The sequence below is a fragment of the Epinephelus fuscoguttatus genome, linkage group LG3, assembly GCF_011397635.1.
Source record: "Epinephelus fuscoguttatus linkage group LG3, E.fuscoguttatus.final_Chr_v1".
Classification (NCBI taxonomy): domain Eukaryota; kingdom Metazoa; phylum Chordata; class Actinopteri; order Perciformes; family Serranidae; genus Epinephelus; species Epinephelus fuscoguttatus.
In genome coordinates this window covers 3,250,327-3,277,960 of record NC_064754.1, presented here as the reverse complement: position 1 = coordinate 3,277,960, position 27,634 = coordinate 3,250,327, and the positions used below count along the sequence as shown (strand labels likewise).

Sequence of the window (27,634 nt, the reverse complement as noted above, 5' to 3'; positions counted from 1 at the left end):
CCTTCTTGTTTCACTAGAAACAGCCCCAAAATCGCCATCGCCAAACACACCAGACTTCATAAGTAATTTTGTAATTGTAAAACACACTTACCATGAAACTTCAGTTACAAGCCTAGTGCCAGTTAAACACAGTCTCTTTCTCGCCCAGTGTGACTACACATTTTGACAAATAAAGGCCTGTCTCAATTAGAGGCCTGGTCTGGTTGTCAAGCAGTTCATTTTATAGAAGTTCCTTAGATGTATAAAACCAGGTTTGTTGACTATCCAACGCTAATAGTTACCTGCTTAGATCGCACACATAAATATTAATGTGTTAACTTTTGTCGATATGGAGATGCTATACATCGCCAGCTCAGTTCATTTCATTTTACTGAAACCATGAGCAACAGAGAAGACTGTAATTGCAATGTCACACATTTAAGTGGTGACTCCCTACGTTACCTCCTACGTTATGTGTCCGTTCCTCAATTACCCGATAAGTTATTCATATTTCTTTAGTCCCTGAGAGTCCACCGATCAAAAGAATCAAATGTGTTTTTATAAAAGTTAATCCAAGTTGTGAATGTTGTTTAAACAGTCATGATGTGTCAGTAGGCTCTAACCCTTGAGTGCTGTGAAAGCCTCTCTGTGTGGAGTTTGCATATTCTCCCCGTGTCAGCGTGGGTTTCCTCCAGGTGCTCCAGCTTCCTCCCACAGTCCAAAGACATGCAGGTTAACTGGTGACTCTAAATTGTCCGTAGGTGTGAATGTGAGTGTGAATGGTTGTCTGTCTCTATGTGTCAGCCCTGTGATAGTCTGGCGACCTGTCCAGGGTGAACCCTGCCTCTCGCCCAGTGTCAGCTGGGATAGGCTCCAGGCTCCCTGTGACCGTCAACAGGATAAGCGGGTACTGAAAAAGAATAGATGAATAAATGGAAAGGTATTTTTATGTTAGAAATGCCTTCCAGTATTTTGTGCACAATCTCCAGGGGAGCCTCTGTAATGAAGAATCTAATTTGACATTTCCAACCAAATTCTCTCCATGCACATGAATTAGAGCACTTCCATTGAAAGCTGCAACAACTACACCATCCCTCCCTCGACATCTCAAAATGACCCTTGTCGAATTTCCCCCCATTTATTTTTAAGGTTCTCTGTAGAATGGGATTCCTCTGACAGATCCCACTGGCACTGATAAAGAACTGTATCTAAACTCGTCTATTTCACCAAAGACAGAGGTTAAAATGAAAGTTCTGAGGGTGACAAAAGAGGTCATTGGGTCATATAATCAAAAACGTTCATCATCTTGGGAACAGGAATGATTGGAGCAAGGTGAAGGAAACAACATGATAGATTTGAAATATTTCTTATTTCAAAGTGGCCTCATGGTGGCACTAGAGGTCAGAAAGTCACCAATATCACAGGAATCCTCCTCTGGGTGCATGACATGGTGATCTGGTCATCTAAATGTTAGTTTTTCAGTATTAGTAAACCTTTTTATCTGATATATGCAAAGTGTATGTAAATGCATGTGTACAAGAGTGGCGTATCCCTTTCACAGCACCTTGGCAGAATGTGAATCATCTAATGAGTTTATTAAATGTTGACTCGTCATGTAACGACTTGATCACGCTGGTTTATGGACACTCATGCCTGTAGTGTATTTTTATTTTGTGTAAAAACGACACTTAGTCTGGATGTGTGTGCTTCAAGTCACGAGACAGCCGTTAAAAAGTTTCCCACGAAATATATTTTTGTCACGTTAAGATACAAAGCTCGTATTAAAGTCATAAAATACAGTTATTCTGTGTACAAAGAGGAAACAGCAGTACAGAGGAAGGTCACTTGATTTCAGAGAAAAGGATCAAACACAGAAATATGTTATGGATCACCTGATTTCTTTTTCTTTCTTTTGTTTTTTACCATTTCCTGCATACAAATTCTGCCTTTAAAATCATGCACTGGACCACAGTGAGACACTGAAACCAAACTGGGGATCTCGTCTTAGTGTTAATGGCTCTTTAAGGCAGCTGTTGAGTTAAGACATTACTGAAGACGACAGGGAATAAATAAAAAGCAAATCACACATCGTCACAGTTTTGTCTAGGGAAGAACTTTCACCACTTGGAAAGAGGGCGACACTGCCTCAATCATATATAATATTAGAAAAAGCGGGAGTCAGCCCAGTACATGTGTCGATATTGGTCAAAATTAAGTTAAATTAAGTTATAAAAATTAAGTTATGTAAAAACTCAAAGCTGTGTCCACCTCTCTGTTGGTTAAGGCTTGACGTAAGAAGTCTGAGTGGGTTCAGTCCAGCGGGCTTTGGAAGATGAGTCTGATGCAGCCAGACTCTCCGCTCAGCGGATGGATGCAGAACGGGCAGGCGGCGTGGAAGGTGTGCGTGCCGTGCGGCAGCGGGATCTGACTCCAGTACGCCGTCGTCTTCTCTGAGCAGACGTGACCGCAGGGGACGAAGGCGTGGGTGGGGGGCTCTGCGTCCACGTAGAAGCCGGCCTCGCAGCCCAGCCACAGCGGCTTGTAGGGGCCCCGCGCCCGGCACATGGGGCACTCTCTCTCCTGACACTCCGCCTCCACCTCGGGGTCCCGGCGGCTCCCCCAGCCGTGGTAACCGTGCACGTGGCCGCAGTGCAGGTAGGCCCAGGGCTGCTTCTCATCCAGGACGTCTTTGCGGCGGAGGCTGGGGAAGGCCAGCGTGTTGAAGCCCACAGGGCACTGCGGACGCCCGGCGTTCAGCTCCTGCCGCAGGGCCTCCAGGTGTTTGACGGTGGGTGTGTGCGCCAGACCCTCAGCTGTCCGCCACAGCAGGGTGGCACCGCACAGGTCGATGAGAGACCCGTCCACCAGCTCGTTAGACTCGGGGTCCACCTGGAAGACAGACGAGCAGAAGATATTTAACATCCTGTTTAAATTTGAATTGTATGAGAGCCAAATTCAAGATGTCAGCTCCTGTCGTGCTGCTGTTCCAAAAGATCCTGTCACTTTCTTCAGCCTGTCTGAAAAAGTGAAACGTGTCCCTGGAGTTCATTGTCCATACTCTAAGATAAATGACCACCAACTTGATTTTGGAATTTAAACTTTTAGATTTTAACAAACTTAAAGGAACCCTGTGGAGTTTGTAATTACTCAAGGCCCAATCAAGGACAAGCTCTAGGCGCCTGGCGTTTGTGCGGCAGCGCTCTGAACTCCTCAAATTGAAACTTGAAACCTTCTGTAGTGGTCAAAGGGCTTTCTCCAAGAAATCCCTTTCTGAGAGAAACCTGTTCATCTTAATCCAAACCACAACTTTTTTCCTAACCTTAACCAAGAGGACTCTTTCTGGTAAAAAGCCCTCGAGGAAAATTTCTCCCAACTGCTCACGACAAGAAGTTTACAGTTGTTAAACAATGAAGGAGAAACTAGTGGTGCTCAGTCGCTCAGCGGGACCACTGGACTCCCTGTAGTTAGTATTCATTCTAGTTTTGCTCGGCCGACAATAGACAGCAAGAAGTCATCCTTAAAATTTGCCTATAAACATCCATGATGGAGGAGAAGCTCCTGGACCAACTGGTGGTACTCCCCATGGTCCAGCCTCTTTTTTAGGGTCTCATGTACCCACACAGATCTCTGTTTATCTGCTGACAGCCTCTGTTTCTCAAGCACGCTCTCTCTGCTGCACTGCCGTCAGTGGCTCCTACAGAGGCCTGTGTGTGTCCAGCTGGAGGAGGAAGAGCCACACGTTCCACTGAATTCCTATAAATCAAATGTTCGGTGACACTTTTCAGCAACGGATTTTTCTAATTAGACAACATGACAAGATGCATGTAATTTGCACAATATGCCGTGCCGCTATAAAGTACACAGGCAACACGACTAACTTAGGTGCTCGTCTGAAGTGGTGACATGGTTTAAGTGTGGAGACGTCTGCCTCCCCTTCCTCCTCAGATTCAGCTCCTACTAGACCCCGGCAGTACTTCTGTCAGAGACTTTTTTTGTGCACTACAAAGGCCTGTTTGTAAAAGGGTCATGTAGTTTTCAGAGGTCAAAAAGAAACAACAAGAACAAGATGTTTACTGAGCTGCAGGACGAGAGAAACAAATGTGAAGTAAAAATGACACTTTTTTCGTTTTTTAATAGTTTGCTGTTTGCAGGAAAAACTAAAGACATAAAATCAAACTCCGCGTTGAATCACACTGCATCAAATTCTTTTGCATCACATCAAACTGCTTTGTATTGTGTCGAATCGCACTGCATCACACTGGGGAGAATTATATCGCAGTGGTAGCTGCTTCATATGTTATCTGTAATGAAGTGGATCTTTGGTGATGCATTGAGATGTTAAGCACAGTGGCCTCAGTGACTGAGTCGCACATCTGCAGTTTGCATCACTCACATAAGATAAGTTAAAGCAGAACTTTGCTTATCACAGAGTAAGTTGTTGTTCAACAGCTGGAGCACAAAGTAGAAAAATGCAAATATAACTGAAATATCAGTAAACAAAGATCCAAAATCCACAAAATTGAAATGCACAGTGGCAAAAATATAAAGTCCAGACTGAAGACTACGGCCTCGATCCCACAGGAAGCATGTTAGCAGGTGGAGGTGCCTTTTCATAACTGTTTTTAATGAAAATCAAACTCACGCTCCTGCGCTCTAGGTGCCTGGCATTTTTGCCACAGAGCTCTGAACTCCTCGAGTTAAAAAAAACTTCAGCTTGAAGCAGAAAAGCGCCCCACATCATCTCTTTTCCACATTGTCCAATGGGATGACTTAAGAGGCGGGCCTTCTGTGTTGATCACGACAAGTTTACAATTGGTGAACAATGGAGGAGAAACTGGTGGTAGTGGTTGCTGATGATAGACAGCAGGTTGTCAAACTGCCCCTGAGTCATCCTAAAATCTGCCTGTAAGCGTCCATGATGGAGGAGAAGCTCCTGGACCAACTGGTGGTACTCCCCATGATCCAGCCTCTTTTTTAGGGCCTCATGTACCCACACAGATCTCTGTTTATCTGCTGACAGCCTCTCACCCTCAACCAGAGCTACAGACAGCACCCTCTGCCTCAACACGGCAGCAGCTACACACTGATTACTGCAGGATATTATCAATATTATATTATTATAAAAAAAAGTTAGTGTTAAGGTTGCTCCTTGGTGTGCTGCATATAGATATGTATGTACAATATCATATTTTACATACAGGTTAAAGGGAAATTTCGGTTTATTTCAACCTGTCTCCTATCGTCCTAAATTCGTAAAAATAATAGTTAGCATGTTAGCCGTTAGCCTAGATACAGCCGGGGCGCATAGTAGCATCAGACCTGTTAAAACGTAAGTGAACGGGCAACCTTCAAGTGCAAAGTTAGTCCACTAAACAAGCTTTTTTCCACAAAGACCGCCTCATATCGTTAGGATAAATGTCAGAGAACATATAGAAAACGACATGTAAACGTGTTGTCTTACCTTACCGGTGTGCTGCCATGTTTGTTTACCATCTAGCTCTGCTTTCCAAAGCACGGCCGAAATATCGCGAGAACAAGCAGCGATCTCATAGCGTGCCTGAACATGCAGCTGGAAGGATACACTGACGAAGAGCTTCGTGAAACTGAAGAACGGAGGAGGAGGAGGAGGAGAGAGAGAGGCGCAACAGGTAGAGGACGAGAGAGGAGGAATGGCTGCTGCAAGGCTGCGTAGCTCTGGAGATTGGTGGTGTACCTGTGAATGCTGTGCCCCAGTGCCCACAGAAGAGGAATGCCTCTGTTGCAAGGAATGGGACCGGTTGCAGCCTTATTTTCAAGGTCTGAATGTGACCGAGGACGAGACACCTCCACCTGGAGTAGTATCCAGCTGGGCTTTATCTAGAGCTCGCCAGATATATTTCGGCCGCGCTTTGGAAAGAAGAGCTAGATGGTAAACAAACATGGCAGCACACCGGTAAGGTAAGACAACACGTTTACATGTCATTTTCTGTATGTTCTCTGACATTTATCCTAACGATATGAGGCGGTCTTTGTGGAGAAAAAGCTTGTTTAGTGGACTAACTTTGCACTTGAAGGTTGCCCGTTCACTTACGTTTTAACAGGTCTGACGCCCCGGCTGTATCTAGGCTAACGGCTAACATGCTAACTATTATCTGTATGTCACTAGTCACTTGAACCAAATTTAGGACGATAGGAGACAGGTTGAAATAAACCGAAATTTCCCTTTAAGTGCACATGGTTGATTCAAATGTTCTATGATTATGTCACTGATGTTGCACGGGATGAACCATCAGTCCTGTAAGTCAGAGGACAAACATGCATCCATTAAATATTGCATGCATGTTCCTGCCTCTGGTTTCCTGCTGATCTGCTGATTGACAGTTGGTGGCAGTAATGTGCAAAATAACTACTAAGTAATAGCACAGATGAAGGCTGTTAGCAAAGAGACATAAACTGTAAACTACCACAAAGATTTTAAAAATTGGCTTTGCAAATGTTTTGAGGAAAGAGTGTGCATTCAACTTGTTTGGAAGATTTCAAGGATTCACAGTGAGCTTTGGTGAGAAACACTGAATCTCCACAGAGCAGTTTTAAAGGATTATTTGTGTTTACATTAATGAAAACAAATTACAGCTCCCATGAGGAGCCGACGGAGTCACCCACCATCTTGCCCCTCTGCTGAGATGATCTGGTTTCCCGCAGCGTGAAGACGTTGCCGCAGACAGATATTTCCCTCCACAGACCAGGTTTAGAGTCTTGGCTGAAGCCGTGTCGCGGGTGCATCACCAGAACGCCATTGGTGGTCAGTCCGTCCATCTGACCGTCCTGCATCCTCCACTTGGCTGCTTTTTCCTGCGAACAGGTCGAGATTTCACCTCTTAGTACACAGAACACAAGTGATGAATCGCAGCGTCGTCAGCCTCTGACAGCACCAGTTACTGCAGCCTACCCCGAGGAAGATGTTCTTGGAAGAGTCGAAGCCTGCGGCGTAGATCCGTGCAGAGTACGGAGGGTTTCTTTGGCAGATGATGCGGCAGGCGAAGCGGGAGATGGTGCTCTGGACTGTCTGACCATCAGATTGATTCTGACCGCCGGGCAGCGTGTCCGTCACCACAAAGTCGATGGGATTCTCTGTCGAACGACCGATCTGTAACGACACAGGGATAAAATTCATGTTGCCAAAAAGTGTGTGTACACAGGAGCGTTTATCTTAGTGTCATGTTCACATGAAGTGGCCTGTAGGTCCCACCTGTCTCAGGAAAATGATGATGACTGTGCAAGAAACAGCATGAAAAGTCAAACTGAGAAAATGTAACCTTCGATATTTTTTAAAAAATGGGTTAATTTCTGGAATTTTTCTCACAGCAGTTTGTCTGCAGCTGTGTTGATTCTCATTTCTGTTTCCAGTTCCTCAAAATGTGGTTCCTTGTTTTTTTGTCTTGGCTTTCCTGTCGCTCTTAACTGTCTTTTGTGGGTTGAGGAAATTCTACCAAGCGGCCGGCCCACATTGAGCAACATGCAAAATGTACAGTGGTCAAAAACAAACACACCCAGGAACAAAAATCACTGCTATTCTTCTTAGACGTGAAGACGTTTACAGTTGGGAAACATTAGTGGACTTTTTAGAGATGCAAGATTTCAACAACAGCGATGAAAAAATAAAATAAAATGAACTGAAAGCAAGAACGGGCACCAAAAATGAAGCTCGTACTATTACACCAAGAACTCCTTCTCCTCATCCTGATGTAGCAAACAAAAATAAACCACGAAAAGTTGAATCTGATCTGTGTGTCTGAACTGACATCAGTTAGTGGATGCTACAGACCTGGAACATGTCTGTGTTGCTGTCGTGAGTGTACTCCACCACCACCGTCTGTGCCCGGGACAGTGTGTATGAAATACTGTGCTGCTCCTTGTTGCTTACAGCCTTCAGAAACACACAAGAGATGCACTGTTATAACGTGTTTAATGCTTTAATGCTGAAAGACAAACACCACTGTCATTGTTCTTAATGTTAGATAATGGCATATTTTATTCATGCTGCAGTGTGTGGAAACATAAATATAAATCCACTTATTAATCCAGGTAATGTTACAGACACAGAGCCGATAAAAAACACAAATATACAGGTACATGTAATACGATGTTTCCAAGCCTCATCAGTTTCACTTTCTGTGTTCTTGTGTGCACACAACATTCAAAGCTCTCACTCCTGTGCTGTGTGTCGCAGGGCCTTCTGTGCACAGTCACCTGTGTGTTGTGCTCTCACCTTGGCAGCCTGAGGTGTGCATGATGAGTGGACAGTGCTGGGTTTCACACCGTTGGCCTTGTTCCTGCGACACAGAGCGAAGCGACTTTTCCGCCTCCCCTTGTCACCGTTGGGCAGAGAGCCGTTACACCTGAACACACAAGACGGGAAATGTATTAGAACATTCATATAAAATCTGTACAGGTTATCAGGACACGTCAAACCTGCAGCACTGACTACAGAAATTACTTTTTATTAAGATCAACACATTCTCACTCCGACCTCGCCACATACTGATGTTTGGTTTCAGCGTCCACATACGACGTGCAAGGTACCCTGGGTGTGTTGGTTATTGACGTTCTAGGACACTGTGTCAACTACAAGCATTGTCTCCTTTACAGTTTACATGCAGTCTCTTTCAAAATAAAAGCACTATGTCAGTACAACACTGCGAACTGATGTTTTTTTTTTCCTCCAAAAACAAACACAGGTGGTTAGGTTTAAGAAAATACAAAGAACAGGGTCTGGCTTTAGAATAATCTTACGGGACACAAACACCGCTCTCTTGGGTGAAAGTCGTGGTGTGTTGGACACATCCACAAACCGTCAGACAGGTGGCGTAAAACTATAACGGCAACAGGCTGCGTATCATGCTGACGTTAAAGGACGCCTTTTTTCGTTGGTTTCTGATGCCGCAAGTCACTGCCCATCTTTGGATTACGACAACTTTGGAATGAGTTGATATATGACGCCTTAAAGGCTTATGAGGCAAACATGTAAATGTACATATTTGATCATATAAATCTACTAAAACAAGCCCAAAACCCTGGTTCCTGCCTCAGTGATGAAACAAAGCAGGGCTCAAAATACTAAGTGGATAAGCACAGTAGTACACATTAAATCTAACCTGTGCACATATTTGCACCTGGGTTAAATAGGTCTTCCTGAATATGGGACGTCACCAAAGAAATCCTAATTTGATAAAACAGTTTCCATGTTTGGTTTGTTGGGATGTGCAATGGATTTTTGTTAAACACATTCCAATGACTGTATAAGACTAGTAAATAGGAAGTAGTTTCACTGCACATTACTGTACAGGGAACAACACTTTGAGAATATGTCCTTATTTTAAACTCATAAATAAAATGCACAGATGTTTTCCTTTAGAGGATTTGTGGATATTTTCATCATGTTCTGAATGACCCGGACTTTGAGCAAGTCGAGTTTTTACTGTACAGTTTATGGGAACATTAGGGGAAGGGACAGTCAGCTCAAATTACATTACAACATGATTTCTTCATATTTGAACCGTCATAAAAAAGAAAGCAGTCGACACTGGATTTCTTTTAATCAGATCCGGCTGTGGGCAAAGTGCAGAGAAAGAAGAAGTACCAAAATTACATAAATAAACTGGTGCATGCAATTTTAAAAGTTTCAATCACTGATGCATGTACGCAGTGAGGAAAGTATTTTAAGCCCTGCAGTGTGACGGTCCAGGGTCCCAGACAGCTTTAATTCAGCTCTGGATACAATAATACAAAAGCAAACAAAAGGTCTGAGACCACAGCAGCAGACCTCCCTGAACCACAGGCGCTCCTTGTGTCCACACTGAATGGCCTTCAGTCAGGAAGTCAGCTGCATTCTTCACTGTGGTGGAGTTTCTCAACACACTGAACAGTGTTCAGGCTGAGTTATGCTGCTCCCAAACAATAAACACTTTCTACCAGAGGTGGGGCGAAGTCATTGTTTGGCAAAACACAAAATAAGTCATGAAATCCTAAATCAAGACAAACGTCTAAAGTCCTGATCTTTGTGTTTTGTGCCTTAAACAAGTTGTTATGTGCCCTTCACTGAATGTTAACTTACAGAAATAATAATGCTCTTACTAATTTCAAAAACATGTTATAACACCTAACAACATTTTCTAAAACATCCCCTGACTTGCATTATGGATCAGAGGTCGACCGGTTCATCTGTTTGGCCAGTAAGGACTTTATACAAGCTATCATAATGAGGGAGCGGGGCTTCGATAACGGCATGTAGGTATGGCCGAAAGGATTCTGCAGGGAGTTCCCCACATGTAAATACAAGGTAGTCTGAGTGGGCGGAAGTTCGCTGCAAAGATCAGCCTCTCATTGGGCGGAAGTCTCGCCCTACCACCTCCGGTTGCAGTTTTCAACACGTCCTTTACTAACTTTTGCAGTGTTTGATCTTGCAGGGATGTAGCCATTTTTCTGCCATGGTTCGCATCCTGTAGGTGATATTTTTGTGGGCGTGTTACACCAAACCCTGTTTCCCCCCGGCAATATTTTTGCAAGTGCACCGTTGCTGGTGTTTTAATGATAATGACATTTATTTTTAATGTAAATACATAAAACTTCTACTGTCAGTGATTTAAGTCTGTAAGTAAATTGTTGTAGATGTTGTAAGGTGTACATATGCCCACATATCAGCACATATTGCTTCAATAACTAAACTCAACCCGTGTATATTTGGAACAAGCGTCCATACGGGACAAGCCTTTAATTCCTTTCACACAAACCTCTTGTTCATCAAAGATGGGAAACAGGCTGCTAGGATATGGAAACCGTTTATTCTATCCATCATGAATATTAGTCTACTTTTGCAAAACAGAGAACGAGAGAGACGGAGGGAGTTGGGGGCCGTACACATGCCCTCAGATTCATTGTTTTTAATGTAGACGCGCAGCAGGTGCACTCAAACACCAGAGCGATGCCTCACACGTGTTCCTGAGCAGGGCACAATGGCTGCACCCTGAGATCAACATCTGGAAAGCAGCAGCATGTACCGCATGTCATGTGACGAGGAACAACCAATCACAGCTGACAGATATCTTACTTTCTTCCATAAATATCAGTCTGTGATAAATATGGAGGGGAAGTTATTTATTTAAGTGCAGGAATGTCAGAGCTTTACATCTGTCCCACGGACGATATGTTTGGCTTAATACTTGTACTGGTGTAGTACAAAACAGCGCCTGGAAGAAGATCAGCTCTGCACTTAGGATAACTGGTAAACAGACTGATATGGTGCTGGTTATGGTCACTTAGCAATCTTGAAAGTTGACAGAGTTAGCAGCAAGAGTAGCACTAGGGCCGGGCAATATGGTATGATATGATACACGATATATATCAAGGGAGTTTCTATGAAATGGGCGTCATGCTTTCAGCTGCAAGTCAAAGCCACATTTTGAGATGGCACAAGCACTTTTATAAAAACAGACTGTGACCAGAATAAAATACAAAGACAGCTGCACAACATTATAAATGATATAAAACAAACAGCAGGGCTGTACGTTAACGTTTTGCACACAGCACTGGAGCTACAGAGGTTTAAAGGTTTGCAGCACAGGACACTAAACTATAACATGAGTATAAAGGGATCAAGTCGGCCTAAATCCACTGTAGTTTAAAACAATTAAAAATCTTTGCTGGAGGAGTAATGTCTCTTTCCATGGCCTTTCAAATGAATCTAGTGCTGGAAAATGATTTAAATATTTTAATTTGTTCAGGCTGTTAATCATGTTTATGCACCTAACATGAACAGAGAGGCCGAGGAAGGGACAGAGACAGTTTGCCCTCATTATACACATCTTGTATGTGAAGCGTCTGTGTTGTCACTGCTTTTATTAAACACATCTGTCGCCTGCATCCAGGCGCTGTCTCAGTGTCACAAAACAGACTACAACTACCAAGAAGGACGGCGATGATCCACCTCACACACAAACTAGCAGTGCAGTGCTGTACTGAACGTGTGCTGCGGTAACTCTCTCAGACTGATGTAGCGTAGCACGTACAACATATGGAGCGACGTCACACTGTAGACGAATGAACAGACAGATTAAACAGAGGAGCAGCTCTGTGTCTCTCTGAGACCCTACATCGATATAAACAGTGTTGTCTAAATTTATATCTTGCTTGAAAATATATCGATTTATCGTACATAGTTGACAAATCGCCCAGCTCTACCAAGCACTCAACCAAGTGTTTTCCAGGGGGTTAAAGACACGTCATGTGCACGGCCCCTTCTGACAGTCGATTCACGGCTCCCAGCAAACCAACACAACACACCTTCATCCAGTATTATGAGAAGCACTTTTTGAATCGTTCGATCAGTGGATCCTTTGAGACTAAAATGTAATCAAGGACTGGTCCAAAGTCAAGTCAAACAAACATATTTCCCAAATGTTTCTCTCACAGCTTTCACTGGAGACAGGAAGCTCTGTGGGGGAGAGAAGGCTGAAGAGCAACGACTGATTGAGTCCACATTTAAAAGCAGGACGTCGTGGTGAAGTGGTTTATTATTTATCCATCAGGGCGCCTGTTAAATACAACTCAAACTGAAAACATTTATCTGCAGAACGTTATTCTCGTCCTGAGCTGTTGTGCATTTATGAAAGCTGAATGTTATTGGACCTTTAATTTAAAGTTTAGCTGGAGGTTATCTTCAGAGCCAGACTGCTGCCAACCACGGGTTAAGTAAACATTTGAGTTCAGTTAAAAGTGGAGCCATTCTTTGGCTGGATAATGCAAACTTCCTGCGTTTCAGATAAAGAGACGCCCACCTCCTTTTCTTAGACAAACTCAGACCACCCCAGCTCCACTGTGGCTCCACTGCATGACATATAACACAACCTCTGTTTTCACAAACTATACGGCTCTTTAAAATTAAACCTTGTGACCAGTGTAATTGCCAGTTACTGGCTCTCTCAGATTGTTGAGTTCCACATGTGGACACTATGATCCGAAAGCAAACAAAGGGTCTGAAACCACAGCAGCCACAACTCTCCTGACATCTCTCCACCTCCCTGAACCACAGGCGCTCTCTTGTGTCCACAGTGAACGGCCTTCAGTCAGGAAGTCAGCTGCATTCTTTGCTGTGGTGGAGTTTCTCCACACGTTAAATGGATGAGTTTTGCTCCTGAACATTTTCATACTGCTCATAAAGATGCTACACGGTGCACTGAGCTCATATGATTTGTTTGATCCTTTATATCTATCAAAATTGGCAGTGTTCAAATTATTATCTGCACCTAAAGGGTTTTACACACTTAAAGGGACAGTTCTCCCCAAAATCACATATTTTCCTCTCACCTGTCGTGCTATCTATCAGTCAGGATACTTTTGGTGTGAGTTGCTGAGTGGTGGAGATGTTTACCTTCTCTCCAATGTAATGGAGCTAGATGGTACTCAGCCTGTGAAGCTCAAAGTGCCACAAAAACATTTGAAAAACTCAACATCAACGTCTCTTTGCAGAAATCATGACCAGGTTTCTCAAGATAATCCTCAGACCTTGTTGTGAGCAGCTTCATATAGGAACTATTTTCTGTCTACTGAACTACACCTGCCAACTGTATCAGAAGAAAGTGTGCATCTACTGCTAAGAGTTTACATCTTGCACTATCACGAGCATGAGCCTCTTGTCTCTGAGCAGATGCACGCTTCCCTGTGTCAACACAGAAAACTATGACAGCAATGCTGCGGCACGTCACCGTACCGTGACCGCTGTAAAAAATAATACAGTGACAGAGACCTATCCACAGGAGATGTACTGAATTCAGGTGAAAAAGAACTTTAAGTCTTATTTTGATGAAAAGATTTTTTTTAATTAACAGGAATGTGGCACAAAGTGAAAGTGAAGTGTTCTGATTGTTTGATTTTGCGTAGAAAGATTTGGCACAAATTTATTTATATTTGGCTCCACATTTAACACGTCCACACAGATAAAGAGTAACCAGAGTTTTGATAAATCTTCACCTTAGAAGGTGTTTTAAAAAAACATTTGTTCTAGTGACCTAAAACTCTGTGTTTTTAAACATCTGTGTACGTATAAACAGGGCCTTATTTTTGTACAATTTAACAAACCTGATCTAAAAACAAATTTTATTCTTCAGAGAATCAAATGCTCAGCAGTAACGTGAAGTGCACATATACGAGTAATTAAAAGGCTGAAACAAGCACAACCTTTAAAACTCTCCATCTTGATGATTAAAAGTTTCGAGCGCAGCTGTTAAAGCTCCTCAGAGAGCTTCTTACCCGAGCACAATGAGCTCTCCATATTTGACTGGTCCTTTGGTGGAAGCAGGGGAGGTGGGGATGTTCTCCTGACCGAGAGAAAACATCTGTGCAGCCTTCAGGGGGGGAGGAGGGGGAGGAAGGATGAGGTCTTTCCCACTGTCACCTTCAGAGCGTCTCCATCAGCGCAGGTACAAACATCACCTGCACACACAAACAAAAGAAGTCACTTTATAAGTTTGAGTTCTCAGGAAAAACGTAACTTTGGAGGTTTCATTTAAAATGTAACAAACACTCTTGAGACATTCACACAAACACACACACAGAGGCTTCAACACAACAGCATTCATCACTACAATACACCCACACTGTCTTTGTGCTGGGAGCAACAGTGAGACAATGTGTGAATTCACTCCAGTACACTGAGCACGGTTGTTAGGTGTGCGTCTGTGACGGGTGACTCACTGAGCAGCAAACTGGAACTGATGTTATGATCCTTTGTGCCATGAAAATAAAACAGGCCGAGTGTCACTCAGAAACATGACTGTGATGTCAAAAGGCCGAGGACGATGCAAAAACCTCCAGGAGCTTCAAAAATGGTTGTTATGACGAATCATATCTTCTGGTCGTTTCTCAATGGAATAGAGCAGTGATACTCAATTTACTGCCCACAGGCCAAATCTATATGAAAAATTCTTACGCTGATACTCGCGGTATTTTGACTTGTTGGCATATTGACGTTATACTGTTACCCACGGCAACAACAATCATGGCTGCCAGCAAAATTATTAGCGACTCTGCAGTGGTTCCAGAGAGAGGAGCAGCTTCAGTAGTGTGGAATAAACTGTGGCGTCCTGAATGTTTTACTTCTCTTAGCGCTCAGAGGGAACGCATTCAGCGGCTCCTCTGGCAGCAGCACAGCGTCTCTCCCTCTCCTCTCTCGTGTCGTCAAGTGATTTTGTCATAAACTTCTGGTAATGTAACCCTACTGTACGTGAAGCTCGCAGCTCGACAACAAACTCCATATATGTGAATAAGTAGAGGACGGTCACTCTGCTCAGGGCTGAGTTGTGTCTGGTTTTGAGGCTCATGTAACCACTGTTCATACTGTGGAGAGTCTGCAAAATCTGCAAATCTGCTTGGATGTTTCTACAAGAAGCGTCTCACATGAAACATTTTGGTGTTAAGATTTTATCTTCTTACCTCACAGCACACAGCAACAGCAACCAGTGAACACCAGTGAGGGGTCAAATTTACCGTGGGCAGCATCTTTATGTTTCTAGTCAGTGTTTGTGTTATCTTTGTGAAACCACTGATGAACTTTTAACTGAAGTGAAGTAAACACCCTTAAGAGATAAAAAACCAAGACCACAAAATGCTTCATATCTAAAAATATTTATCTATATAAAGCCAAACTGCCGAATTAATTGCATCGGACAACCACCAACATGAACCACTGATTCTCTGAACGCTGCATTTTGTTTTTGCCCTTGGGAGCTGTAGTTTGACAAAATAAACTCAACTTTGAACCCACTTAGAAGCTTTTTTCTGAGCTTTCATGACAGAATTGAGAACAAACAATGTAAAGAACATACCAAACATATGACAAACATTAACCTTGTTGTGCACAAAAGCCAAAAAAGACAATTGTTTCCAAGAATTCAACTGACTGAACATCTGTTTGCTTTAATACCTCCACCTGCCACTGATATCGTCACTAAAACTATTTCTTTATTTCACTTTTTTTCCCATCACTATGATCCTCACAACTCAAACGCAGTTTAAAAAGAAAAATTCCAACTGAATTAAATGAAACAGATTAGCCACATGTTGTCACAAAGTGATTTGTGCCATATGAGAATAAAAATACTCTGAATACCACAAACATGAGGGCTCACCTCTCACTGTTACATGCTAAAAACATGTGAATCCAGGTATGTGACTCCGCCCCCACATTTGTTCACCGACACAGCCGTACCCAAGCTCTAGAGAAGTGAAGCATAAAGCTGAGGAACCTTTGAGAACAGCAGGAAGGGTGGCGCTAACCTGTGACACCTGGACTCAAAGCTCAGTGGATTCATATCGTTCATATAATGAGGACATTATCAGACAAAGGACAAGAGACCGCTGTCTCACGTCCTCAAAACTAGAGTGGGACATTATCTGACAGAGGACAGGAGACCGCTGTCTCACGTTCTCCAAACTAGAGCAGGACATTATCTGACAGAGGACAGGAGACCGCTGTCTCACGTCCTCCAAACTAGAGCGGGACGTTATCTGACAGAGGACAGGAGACCGCTGTCTCACGTCCTCCAAACTAGAGCGGGATGTTATCTGACAGAGGACAGGAGACCGCTGTCTCACGTCCTCCAAACTAGAGCGGGATGTTATCTGACAGAGGACAGGAGACCGCTGTCTCACGTTCTCCAAACTAGAGCAGGACATTATCCGACAGAGGACAGGAGACCGCTGTCTCATGTTCTCCAAACTAGAGCGGGACATTATCTGACAGAGGACAGGAGACCGCTGTCTCATGTTCTCCAAACTAGAGCAGGACATTATCTGACAGAGGACAGGAGACCGCTGTCTCACGTCCTCCAAACTAGAGCGGGATGTTATCTGACAGAGGACAGGAGACCGCTGTCTCACGTTCTCCAAACTAGAGCAGGACATTATGTGACAGAGGACAGGAGACCGCTGTCTCACGTCCTCCAAACTAGAGCGGGACATTATCTGACAGAGGACAGGAGACCGCTGTCTCACGTCCTCCAAACTAGAGCAGGACATTATCTGACAGAGGACAGGAGACCGCTGTCTCAGGACACCAAAGTCACAGCGGAGCAAACACTGCAGACCTCCTGTAACAGACAACACGTCTAACATGTGTGTTGTCATTCAGTCAGCAGGACACCTGCATGAGAAGTGTTCAGGTGCTTCATCTGTCCTCTCAGTGGGTGTTTGTATCGCAACACTCAGCATGTTGCAGTATCTCAATAATATCATATCATGGGTCATTTGGTGATTCCCACTCCTACTGGTTAAATGTCTGACATTTAAACTGAAGAGTTTACAAATGTTGGCTCATGATACCATGCTGATGAGTGATAGTTTAGAAGTGATGACATCTCTTGCTGACCTTTTGAGCTAATGATCATGATCTTCTCAGAGCCCTCCGCTCATCAGTGGGGGTAAAATACAGCTTTATGTGTTAACATGATAAATAAGGTTACAAACATCCACCTCGAGGCCTGACTCTGACTCAGGTTTCCTCTTTTAACAGACACTCGAGATAAAATCACAAGAGTCAAATGACAGGAAACAAAAACAGTATCAAGAGTTACTGGTATTAATGTCAAAGCAAAAAAATATCTGAGGTTAGGATGTTGCACGATGAAGAGATGGTGAAGATGATGATGACTATTCTGTGTTTCCACGAGCTGAGATACAGAGCTGCAAAATATATTAACAGCTATCAGCCTGGTTTGAAAATATGACATCAGCGCCTTCAGGACACACTGCACCAAGAAACCTTCACAAGTTTTCTCTGGTACGCTTCAACGTACCATGTTATAACTCATGTTTTGCAGAAAATATCACTATTCACTGTCACTGTGTTTCACACTATCTCACTGGTCTACAGGCAACACATCAAGAAATGCAGCAATACACCAACAAAGGCAGAGAAGAAGAAGACAGCTACTGAGTAAACATGAACGTAAATAAAATTTGAAGAAAAAAAAAACAGCTTTGCAAATGTTTTATGAATAAAAAACTGCATTCAATACGTGTGTACACTGTGTTCTGATGAGCAACACTGGACGTAAACAGACACTATGTTTGTTTACAAGAAAACTCCACAGGGCAGCTTTCATGAGTGAGATGACTGTTTAGGTCATCAGTTAGCAGCTACACTGATCACAAGACGAAATGCGTCAGAATACGTCTGTCACATGTAAATAAACTGCAGTCATGTAGCTCTTCTTAAATCAAAGTGCTTTATAATGTGACTCTTGTTCAGTTTCCTACATGTTACATGACGGTAAACTGAATTTATTTGGGCTTTGGACTGTTGGATGGACAAAAAAAGACATTTGAAGATGTCAGTGAAACCTTCTGAGATGTACAAGTTGGGAAAGGTCAAAGCAAACAGCTCAGTTAATCCCAAATTAGTTGGGAAATGTGAAGGAAAACATCACAACTGTTACAGTCTGACTCACCAGCTGGACCTGTAATGACATTTTCTGTAATCTCTGGCAGAGTGAAATACATTTCTTATACTTTTTATTATATAATAACATTTATGCATGTTCTTAACAGAGCCTTAATTTCATTTGCAAACTTGTGTGTGAAATTTATCTTTGCATTAGGGATGCATGATTTTTTGTCAATATCTAATATACAGATATGCGACAACTCATTTGGCCGATAACCAGCAAAGGGGGGTGGAGGGGGTCGGACTCCGGGTTTTTTTCGGACCTAATTGTATTGTGGAGTTTTGCACAGCGGCGACCGGATCTTTGCTCTCAAAACACAAAAAAATGTGATGGCACAACAGTCTCTTTCAGTACATTATTCTGTGCTTTCTTTTGATTTTCACATTGGCTAGTCATCCTGTTTAATTTGTCTTCTGATTAAATTGGAACCATTGAAACAAGTTGTAGGAAGCCTCTGCAAGTAATTGGTTGCTGGCAGACACTCTGTGCTGCAATAAAATGGTTAATCAGCAGTGCCGTGCACTGTAGAGCCGATGTGCTGCTGGTTCTGCCGGCCTGAATAGAATATAATGTCTATAGCCTTACTGTTGTGTAGGAGCATTTATAGACTGAGCTGAGCAGTGATGCGCGGGTCGACCCGTAACCCGCGGGACCCGCAAATGGACCTGCGGGTCAGGCAGCAGTGATCGTCTGTTAAATCGGTCTGTAAATGATATTTTGACATTATTGGCTATTACTGTCATGGCATCCGAAGGTACTGATGCGTTGAGCAGGTGACAGTCTGCGGCCGTTTTCAAAACACACTTGTGCCATGCACTCCAAAAGAAACTTGTTGAAACTTTAAACAATAATTTATTGTACAAAACGGGGGAAACAAATGTTGACAAAAACGGTTCCATAATTCATATTAAATTCAAAAGATAACGAAGAAACAGCTACAAGTTATAGGGAATAGTGATAAAGTGGTAAAACTTGGCATTGATCCACAGCCTCAGACGGATGTGCTCAAGCGTGCCGTGCACACAAGCTCAGTTGGTAGGCTGTACTATATTTTCACATTTTTAACAATGCAATTTAAAAGTTTTGATTTTTATTGATAACCTACATTTACCAACAACAAAAAGACTACATTTAGCACGAATACCTACCCATAGAAACGAATATTCGAATATCTGAATATTTGGCCCTAGCTGACACTCCACAAAAATAGCACTTTAATTCCTGTGTGTGATTTATCCTGGCTTCATATGAGCAGAGGAAATCTCTGTTTGTCGCTAGGCTAATTTATACGATGTAAAATGCCATAGGCTTGTGCTAATAAAGTTAGCATGTTGTATTTGTTTGGAAAACGTGTTTAGTATAAGACAGCTGTTTTGTCAGTGAACCTTGTGAGCTGTAATGGAGCTAAATGTTGTAACGTTACCTTTGTTAAATGTTGCTGTTGTCCCTGGCTTCATATGAGTAGAGGAAACGTCTGCTAGCCACTAGGCTAATTTATACAATGTAAAATGCCATAGGCTTGTGCTAAAAACATTAACATGTTGTATTGGTGGGGGAAATGTGTCCAGATAAAGACAAGTGTTTGTCTGTGAATGCTGCGAGTTATAGTGAAGCTGATTTGTGTTTGAAACTGTCTCTATTAAGCCATGTTTAATGTGTGTTTAATGTGTGTTTTAAATCAACTAAACTTCACAGCACTTCACAGAAACCTCCGTCACTGACTCATGTTTTGGAGGTGTAACTGCAGAGTGACACAGACACACCACCGCACAAGTATAAATGCTCTCAACAGCGTAGGCAATGTGTGTAGGCTACGGCGTAGGGTCTGCCACACAAGTATTAATTCCGCAGGTCCTTCTGCAGCAAAAAGTTAGTAACGATATCATAAGTACTTAAGACATGTTATCTTTGGTTAATGGCCCTTTAATCGTCATTTACCAGCATGCCACAGTTATCTTTTCTGCTCCGTTACTCTGGTGGTAATAACGGCAGTATGAGGCGACTGTGGAAGGGTTACACATATTTATTTCATCGTCTATTTATCCTTCTTTTGTTTTTTGCCCCTTATATTCTTCATACATACTTATATCTTTCAGATGTGTTGTTTTGTTACTTGTGCTTTATCATTTACCTTTTGTACACAACGACTTACTGACAGCTACTTTTACTGACAGTTAAAAAAAAAAGAAATTGGTTTGTCATATCGGCAGAAATTGGCGTGTTGGCCAATTCCAATATTTCATTTTAAAGCCAATATCATATCCGCCGACACCTATGATGTGCTGATATTTACATGCATCCCTTCTTTGCATTTTTCTTTGTACCGTGTGGTTTGTTCGTGTACTGCTGTTGTGACGTTTAAGCTTTTCACCTGGAAAAAGTACAGTATCTTTCTATCTTGGTTTAGAGCTAGGTGCTGATCAGCTGAACTTGTATTTTAACCTCTGTGAGTCAGTGATTAATGATTAATTGTATAAATGACTCATCAGGAAGTTATTTTATTTTTGTCTGCAGTAAAACCAGTGGCTGAAATCTTCCACACTGCAGTTCAGTGCTCCTCCAGCCTGATGCTTCCCACCTCCTCTATCCCATTTCCTGTGGGGAAACCCTGCAGCCCTGTTGGAAATCTGCTGCGCTCAGTGGGTGAAAGACATTTATAGGTCCACGTATCATGAAAAGAGCGCCTCACCCCTCCATCAGCTTATTTCAGCGGCCATGAATACAGCCAGTGAACTGCAGGAAGACAGAGACCCATTCACTGCCTGTAACTGGACACCAGATAAAGAGGACGACTTCTAAAGTGACTTCACTCCTCCACAACAACCGCTCTTTTGTGCGTCCCTTTCCTCTCGTGACGGAGACGTAGAGTCCCCCCGACTCCGACATGGAGGTGAATCACACGTCGCTCTGTTCACGCCGCGGCTCAAAACTGATTTTATCCCTCACATGTGACTCAGATCTCATGGTTTCTGATCAACAACACAAAGCTGCATGGGGTCGAGGTTACACAACCTACTTTTGACTACAGTTTGCCGACATCACCATGGCAATGGGTGATTCTTGACATCATTCAAGTTAGCGCAAGTTATTTATTTATTTATTATCATATGCACAACAATTACAGAGCGGCAGTAGTTGGCAAGAAAACTCGTAGATCTCATGATACTGGAATTTCTACCTTTGAATGTCTAACATTTTTATTAAAAGATAAATATAACAAGGCTATGACGTGAAAACAATGACTTAGTTAGTAGCAGAGAGCAGCAGAGTGACTGAATGAGAAGGCACAGCTGGTACTGGTTTATCAATACTTTGAGAAAATGAGTATTCAAATATCGTACCAATACATATTTTTGTACAACACTAATCTCAGGCTCCCTCCAACAATACTCTTTACATATGTATAAAAAGAAAATCATGCAAGTAAAAAATGAGAATCTACGACAGGGATACTCAACTTGTTTTGCTCAGGGGGCACTTCCCCCTGCACTTGATTTAATAAACAAGATCTCAAGATAGGGAAGGCGGCAGAGGGGAAGCGCTTTTGAACATGGCGGCAGGGGTATGAAGCAGTTGCCGCCCATGTGAACGTGCACAGATTTTGCTCTGAGTTCACAGTATTGAAATTCTGGTATCATGGAAGCAGAAAGACGACAAGATGGAGCAGCTGATGATGTTGGTGTCTAAATATCCAGAGTTGTCAAACACAGTGTTGCCAACTTACAAGGATGACTAGAAGAAAAACTGGGCCTGCGATAACATCTCCACCAAACTTCAGACGACTGATAAATTGTCCAAACACGTATAAAATCACAGCGGTGTAAAAGCATCTTAATGTATAATAAAAGTACAAAAAAAATGCCCACTGTGGATTAGGAAATGATTTGGGAGACCATTCAACATCCTGTCGGGGCCAGATTTGACCTGCAGACCGTAAGCTGAGTGTCACGGATTTAAGACTTAAAATAGTGCTGACGTTAAAATATAGGGATAATATAAATGTTAATGCGCCAAAGTATCTAATGACTGAGTTCATGTCTGTGTCTGTGTTGTAGGGCTGTGGAGAAAATCAAATATCACCATATTACCTCGATATTGATATTGTGATGCTAGTGGTGCTTTCAAAAATATTTACACAATGAGATTTCTTATAAATGATCATCAGTATTTTGAGTATGATGACTGAGGCCCTGATCACACAGAAAGTGTTACAGCAGCTGGAGGCGGCATTTTGTAATTGTTTTTTTTTTTGTGTGTGTTGCTTCACACCTCGTGTTTCTGCGCTCTAGGTGCCTGGCGTTTCTGCTAGAGCTCCCTGAACCCATCGAGCTGAAAACTTCAACTCAGAGCGTTCAGGAAATTACATCACATTACTGCAATACGGCCTTTAAAACCAGGAAAAAGACGACACTGACGATCACGCAATATCCAAAATCTAAGACGATATCTAGTCTCATATCACAATATTGATATAATATTGATATATTTGCCCATCCTGCTGTGTTGTTGATTTAGTATATTAATCACATAGTCTGCTCTCATGTTTTAACTTATTATTGTGGTGATTTTATGTTATCTATGTTATTATTGGCTTACATTCTCTTTCCATTGTCATCACAGCATACCGTAGTTTTCTTTCAAGTGTTGTATACTTCATCTAAGAATGCAGTGTTTAAAATATGTAAAATATCCAACAATACTAATTATTAGGCTATGACAGAGATCTGCACTCGACTGACTGCTTTCTTCTTCTGTTATGTTTCCCCTTTGTATCAGAACGTTCAATGCAACAGAGAAACTAACAGAAATCAGCTGTGGATGTTAAAGAACAGTCTGAGCCCGACTTCATGTGACATCTCTAACGCGTAACCACCACCTGACGTCTATTTAAAGGCAGCCTAAGTTTGTGCTGGCTAACCAGGTGCAGAGTGGTGGTGAATTTAAACTTGTGAATTATTTATCTAGAGCGGAAACAAACAACACAGCAGGTTTCACTAACATCACCTGGGGAACTGTACTGCGAGGCCAAATAACTGGGTTAGACCGCTATCTCTGGGCTCGACTCAGGTTTTCCAGTATCACAAAGCTGGCTTGCTTTTAACAGGGGTAGATCACCATGGTAACATACACGCCCAGGAGCAGGTTCACGTGAGAGGATATGATAAAAACATGTAATCAGCCCAACTACTGACCAATCAGATCACTGGAAAAACCGAGTCATCATTCCTACAGGATCCTGATAAAATAACTGACTTTACAAGTGACAATAAAGAGCAATAGATATTTTTACGAGAGGTCGACCGATTTATTGGTTTGGCAGATTAACTGGCAGAGGGCAACACCAGCTGGGTTTGTCTTCACACCAACCCTGAAGAGGAAATACCTCCCTCAGCCCACACACACACACACACACACACACACACCCACAAACTAACCCGGTTCTCAACGACAACAGACAGAGATAAAGACTGTGGCTGTGAGGTATCAGTGAGCAGCCTGTCAACCACATCAAACTGTCTCCAGAACAGGCGGAGTGCGGATGTGTGCGCTGGTTGGAGGGAGGTCAGAGACACAATACCGTCAGTGTGCACCAATAATTCAATTACGAGCAGATTAGGGCAATAGTCTGGTCTCATTACTGCTTCTAACTGAGTTTAAAACAGATTATTTCAGATGAGTTAGAATCAAAATTAGGACACATGTAACCAGATTAAAAGACGGGCCATTCATCAATCTTTGAATTAAAGCACAAAAGACGTAAAGCATCAGATCAAATCATTATAAAATCATCATAATTAAGTTTCGGAAATCTCTTAACAAGGCTGGGTGATGGTTCAATATAATAATCTGGTGTCTTAAAGGTCCGGTGTGCACGATTTAGGGGGGTATATTGGCAGAAACAGACTATAATATAACAAGTATATTTTCTTTAGTGTATAATCACCTGAAAATAAGAATCACTGTGTTTTTGTTACCTCAGAATGCAATGTTTATATCTACACAGGGAGCAGGTCCTTGTTTACAAAGATCGCCATGTTTCTACTAGGGATGTTCCTGGCGACTAATTTCCCTATTGACTAAATGGAAATTTGAATTAAGACTAGTCGTCTAGTCTTAATAAAAAGACTTTAAAAAAAAAAAGGAAAACACTCAGAAAACAGTCACAATCTTCAACAACCATGTTGGATTTTAAATGCTGCTGAAGTACGAAACACTTTGCTCCGTGCGGTTTGAACGTAAACCTGCACATTATCTGACAAAAACTCACTTATCTTATTCAGATAATATAACATCTCTAAAGTTTTGTGAGAGCACATCTCTCCAGTTTAAAACTCCAGTCTACTGGAGCATTAACACAGGGAGGGGGACTGCTGTCTGACGGCTCTGTAGCAACTACTAGTGGCGGGCGGCTGCATGACAGTTAAGCGGCCTCATACATGAATAAAACACCAATTGGTTTAACCGACTAATATTTCTGGTGCCGACTAGTGAGGGGGCGGACGTTTAATTGTTTAGACGTCTAATTACGCGCATCCCTAGTTTCTACAGTAGCCCACAACAGACAAAACAAACCCTGGCTCCCCAGAGAGATATTCATGTTTTTGCGTTGGCTATTGTAGTCAGCAGCCCCTCTGCAATGTGTTTTAATCACCTGGTCCATTTGTTTTGCAGAGGAAACTTCTGTGGACAATTCAGCTCATGGCAAAGTCCTCCTAAACATCTGAATCTTCAGTTACCAGAGAAAAAAGCTGGGTGCTGGGCTAACAGCCTGGCTCTGTTATGCCAAAGTAAAAGACTAATGTGTAACTTGAAACTACTTTTTTCAATCTCTTTACCGGTTTTAATCACCTAGTCCGTTTGTTTTGAAGAGGAAGAGACCTCTAGAATAATTCAGCTCCTGGTTAAAACCTCCTTAGCAATGAGCACTGAAGGAATTCTAACCGGGAAAAGTTTAAGCTAGCTGATGTCTGTAACCCTCACCGCGAGACGCCACCAAACCCCCCTGAATCTTACACACTGGACCTTTAAAGTTATCAATAGTGAATCAATAACTGAAGGTGTAGTTCAAGAACATGTTCATTTCAATCAAGATTGAATTAAATTAAATTAAGGTTCATGTTTTGCACATAAAAAGAGTTTGGTTTGTGTTTAATGCATTGTGCACAATGCGTAACAGTTTGTTGCTTTTAACATAAGGTTGATTATCTTATCTATTCTTTTTTTTTTAACATTTGTCATGCTGTGACTTGTGTCAAATTCAGATTATTTCCATATCACAGCGATTCCCACAAGAAATGGTTTAGTCGAGGCTGTAAATAACCCAAATCCCAATGCATCGTATGGTAGATAACGGCCTAAACAATAGGTACATTATATGTGATGTGTTTTTCTGTGAAAAAAGTTTCTCTGTTCCTTTTCGTAGGGGGCTAATGCTATATTTCATAAAGTAAAATAGGTGGTGATACGAACTTCCACCCTTTCGCCCAGCTTTAGGTCGAACATGACAGCTTGAACTGTGACAATCACTTCTGGTCACCCTCTGCTTCAGCGCTGCTTTAATCCACCCACACTAAACTTTCTCTGGGTTTTAGGTCAACATATGCGTGTGGAGAAGAGGGTTGACGACGTGTCTGTAAGCTTTAAATGTGAGCGGACAGTTGGACAAAGAGGGCCAACTTTCAAGTTTTACATGGGGAACAAAAGCAGCGTCTGTGGGGACAGATGCTCTGGTAGGATGGTGCATGTTAATCAGTTTGTGTGGCCTGAACAAAAGAGGCCAGCTGGGCCACAAAGAGACGGACAGACCGGCGTGACAACCACAACCGCTGCTGGAGCCCTGCGTAGGACTACATAATACATATACGTACACTATGGTGAAACACATGTGTACGTGGAGTTGTAATTATAAATGCTAAAAAAAGGCAACTTAAAATTAAGACTTATAAACTAATTATATGGAGAAACACAAACATCATGAAGTACAGGAGTATTTTTGGATAACATACTGCATATACATACACTATGGCAAAAAGTATGTAGAATAATATTTATGATCACTCTGTGAAAAAGGCAACTTAAAATTCAGACCAGAAACATTATAGAGTGTAGGAGTATTCAAGGACTACAAACTATAGTATGGCAAAAAGTTTACATGCATGGGGTGACATTTATTACCCTTTTAAAAGACAGCTAACTTAAAATTCAGACTGATAAAGTCCATATACATAAATGTAAAAACATCATAGAGTAAAGGAGTACTTTGGTCATAGTGTATATATGTAGCAGTGATCCCAAAGTACCTAGAGAAGTGTATATCATAACTCTTTAGTGGTTAAATTGGTCATTTAAAATCAGATGTCAGTACCACACGCGTTTGAAGAAAATATAAAAACAATTCAGTGTATAGGAGTATTATAGTGCCACTTGAAGAGACAAAGAAAAACATTTAAAGATTAAACTTATATCATTATAATTACATTATAAGTCACTATAAGAGTATTTAAGTGACGCCTATGGTTGCTATTATTATATATCACCCAATAAAATAATAAAAAAAATTACCCAAATATCAACATAAACACACCACCATTAAACATCATGACTTTAACATAGGAACATAAGCATTATTGGATATTTCTGAGAGAGACACAACCTTTATTCCTTAATAATAACTTTTAATTACGGATTTTTATATTAAAAAAACATGTGAAAATACTAGTTATTAGTATTTAAACGTTATAAGTTACAGCAGTTAGCTAGTTAACGTTAACGTGTATGATTTTTGGTCGGTTCAAGTAAAGAACTCATAAAGTTGCTAATTCGTCGCTAACTAGCTCGTTAATTAGCACTTAGCATAGTTAGCAGCTGTTAACGTTAGTAAGAATGAATATAAACTACTTTTTAAACAATAAACTTACCGAAGTTACCGGTCGTCCTAAAGCATTTTCTGTTCCCGGATGTGTCCGTTCCGGTTACCGACGGTGTTAACTGTTTGTGAGCAGTTAGCTGAGTTAGCTAGTTAAATGTAACCCGGGCAGTTTAACGTGTTCTCCAGTCGGTAGTTGAGTCGTTACATTAAATAAAAAGTCAGTGAGGTTCGACTCCGTCTGTTCCGCGCTGACACCAACTGAACTGCATCCGGAACCTGAGCCTTCAAAGTAAACTGCACCTACTTCCGG

The 27,634-nt window shown here is 42.0% G+C and overlaps 1 protein-coding gene across 1 annotated transcript; it reads right to left on the bottom strand.

Annotated features, from left to right (window-relative positions):
• Positions 1-1,706: 1,706 nt before the first annotated feature.
• On the bottom strand, positions 1,707-27,594 carry LOC125886371 (E3 ubiquitin-protein ligase pellino homolog 1-like). The gene is made up of 7 exons (XM_049572549.1): positions 27,374-27,594; positions 14,263-14,445; positions 8,228-8,357; positions 7,784-7,885; positions 6,908-7,105; positions 6,622-6,810; positions 1,707-2,868 (listed from the first exon to the last, which is right to left on the bottom strand). Exons 2-7 carry the CDS (start codon positions 14,346-14,348, stop codon positions 2,290-2,292), a joined length of 1,284 nt encoding a protein of 427 aa, XP_049428506.1. The 5' UTR covers positions 14,349-14,445; positions 27,374-27,594; the 3' UTR covers positions 1,707-2,289.
• Positions 27,595-27,634: the final 40 nt, after the last annotated feature.

What these genes read in the sequence shown, in the direction of transcription:
- LOC125886371 (XM_049572549.1), bottom strand. Translation starts at nt 14,348, where the DNA reads ATGTTTTCTCTCGGTCAGGAGAACATCCCCACCTCCCCTGCTTCCACC. An exon ending in GCACACCTCAGGCTGCCAAG is followed by an intron (nt 7,886 to 8,227) that starts GTGAGAGCACAA and finishes GTGTTTCTGAAG; the next exon opens with GCTGTAAGCAACAAGGAGCA. An exon ending in CCAAGAACATCTTCCTCGGG is followed by an intron (nt 6,811 to 6,907) that starts GTAGGCTGCAGT and finishes ACCTGTTCGCAG; the next exon opens with GAAAAAGCAGCCAAGTGGAG.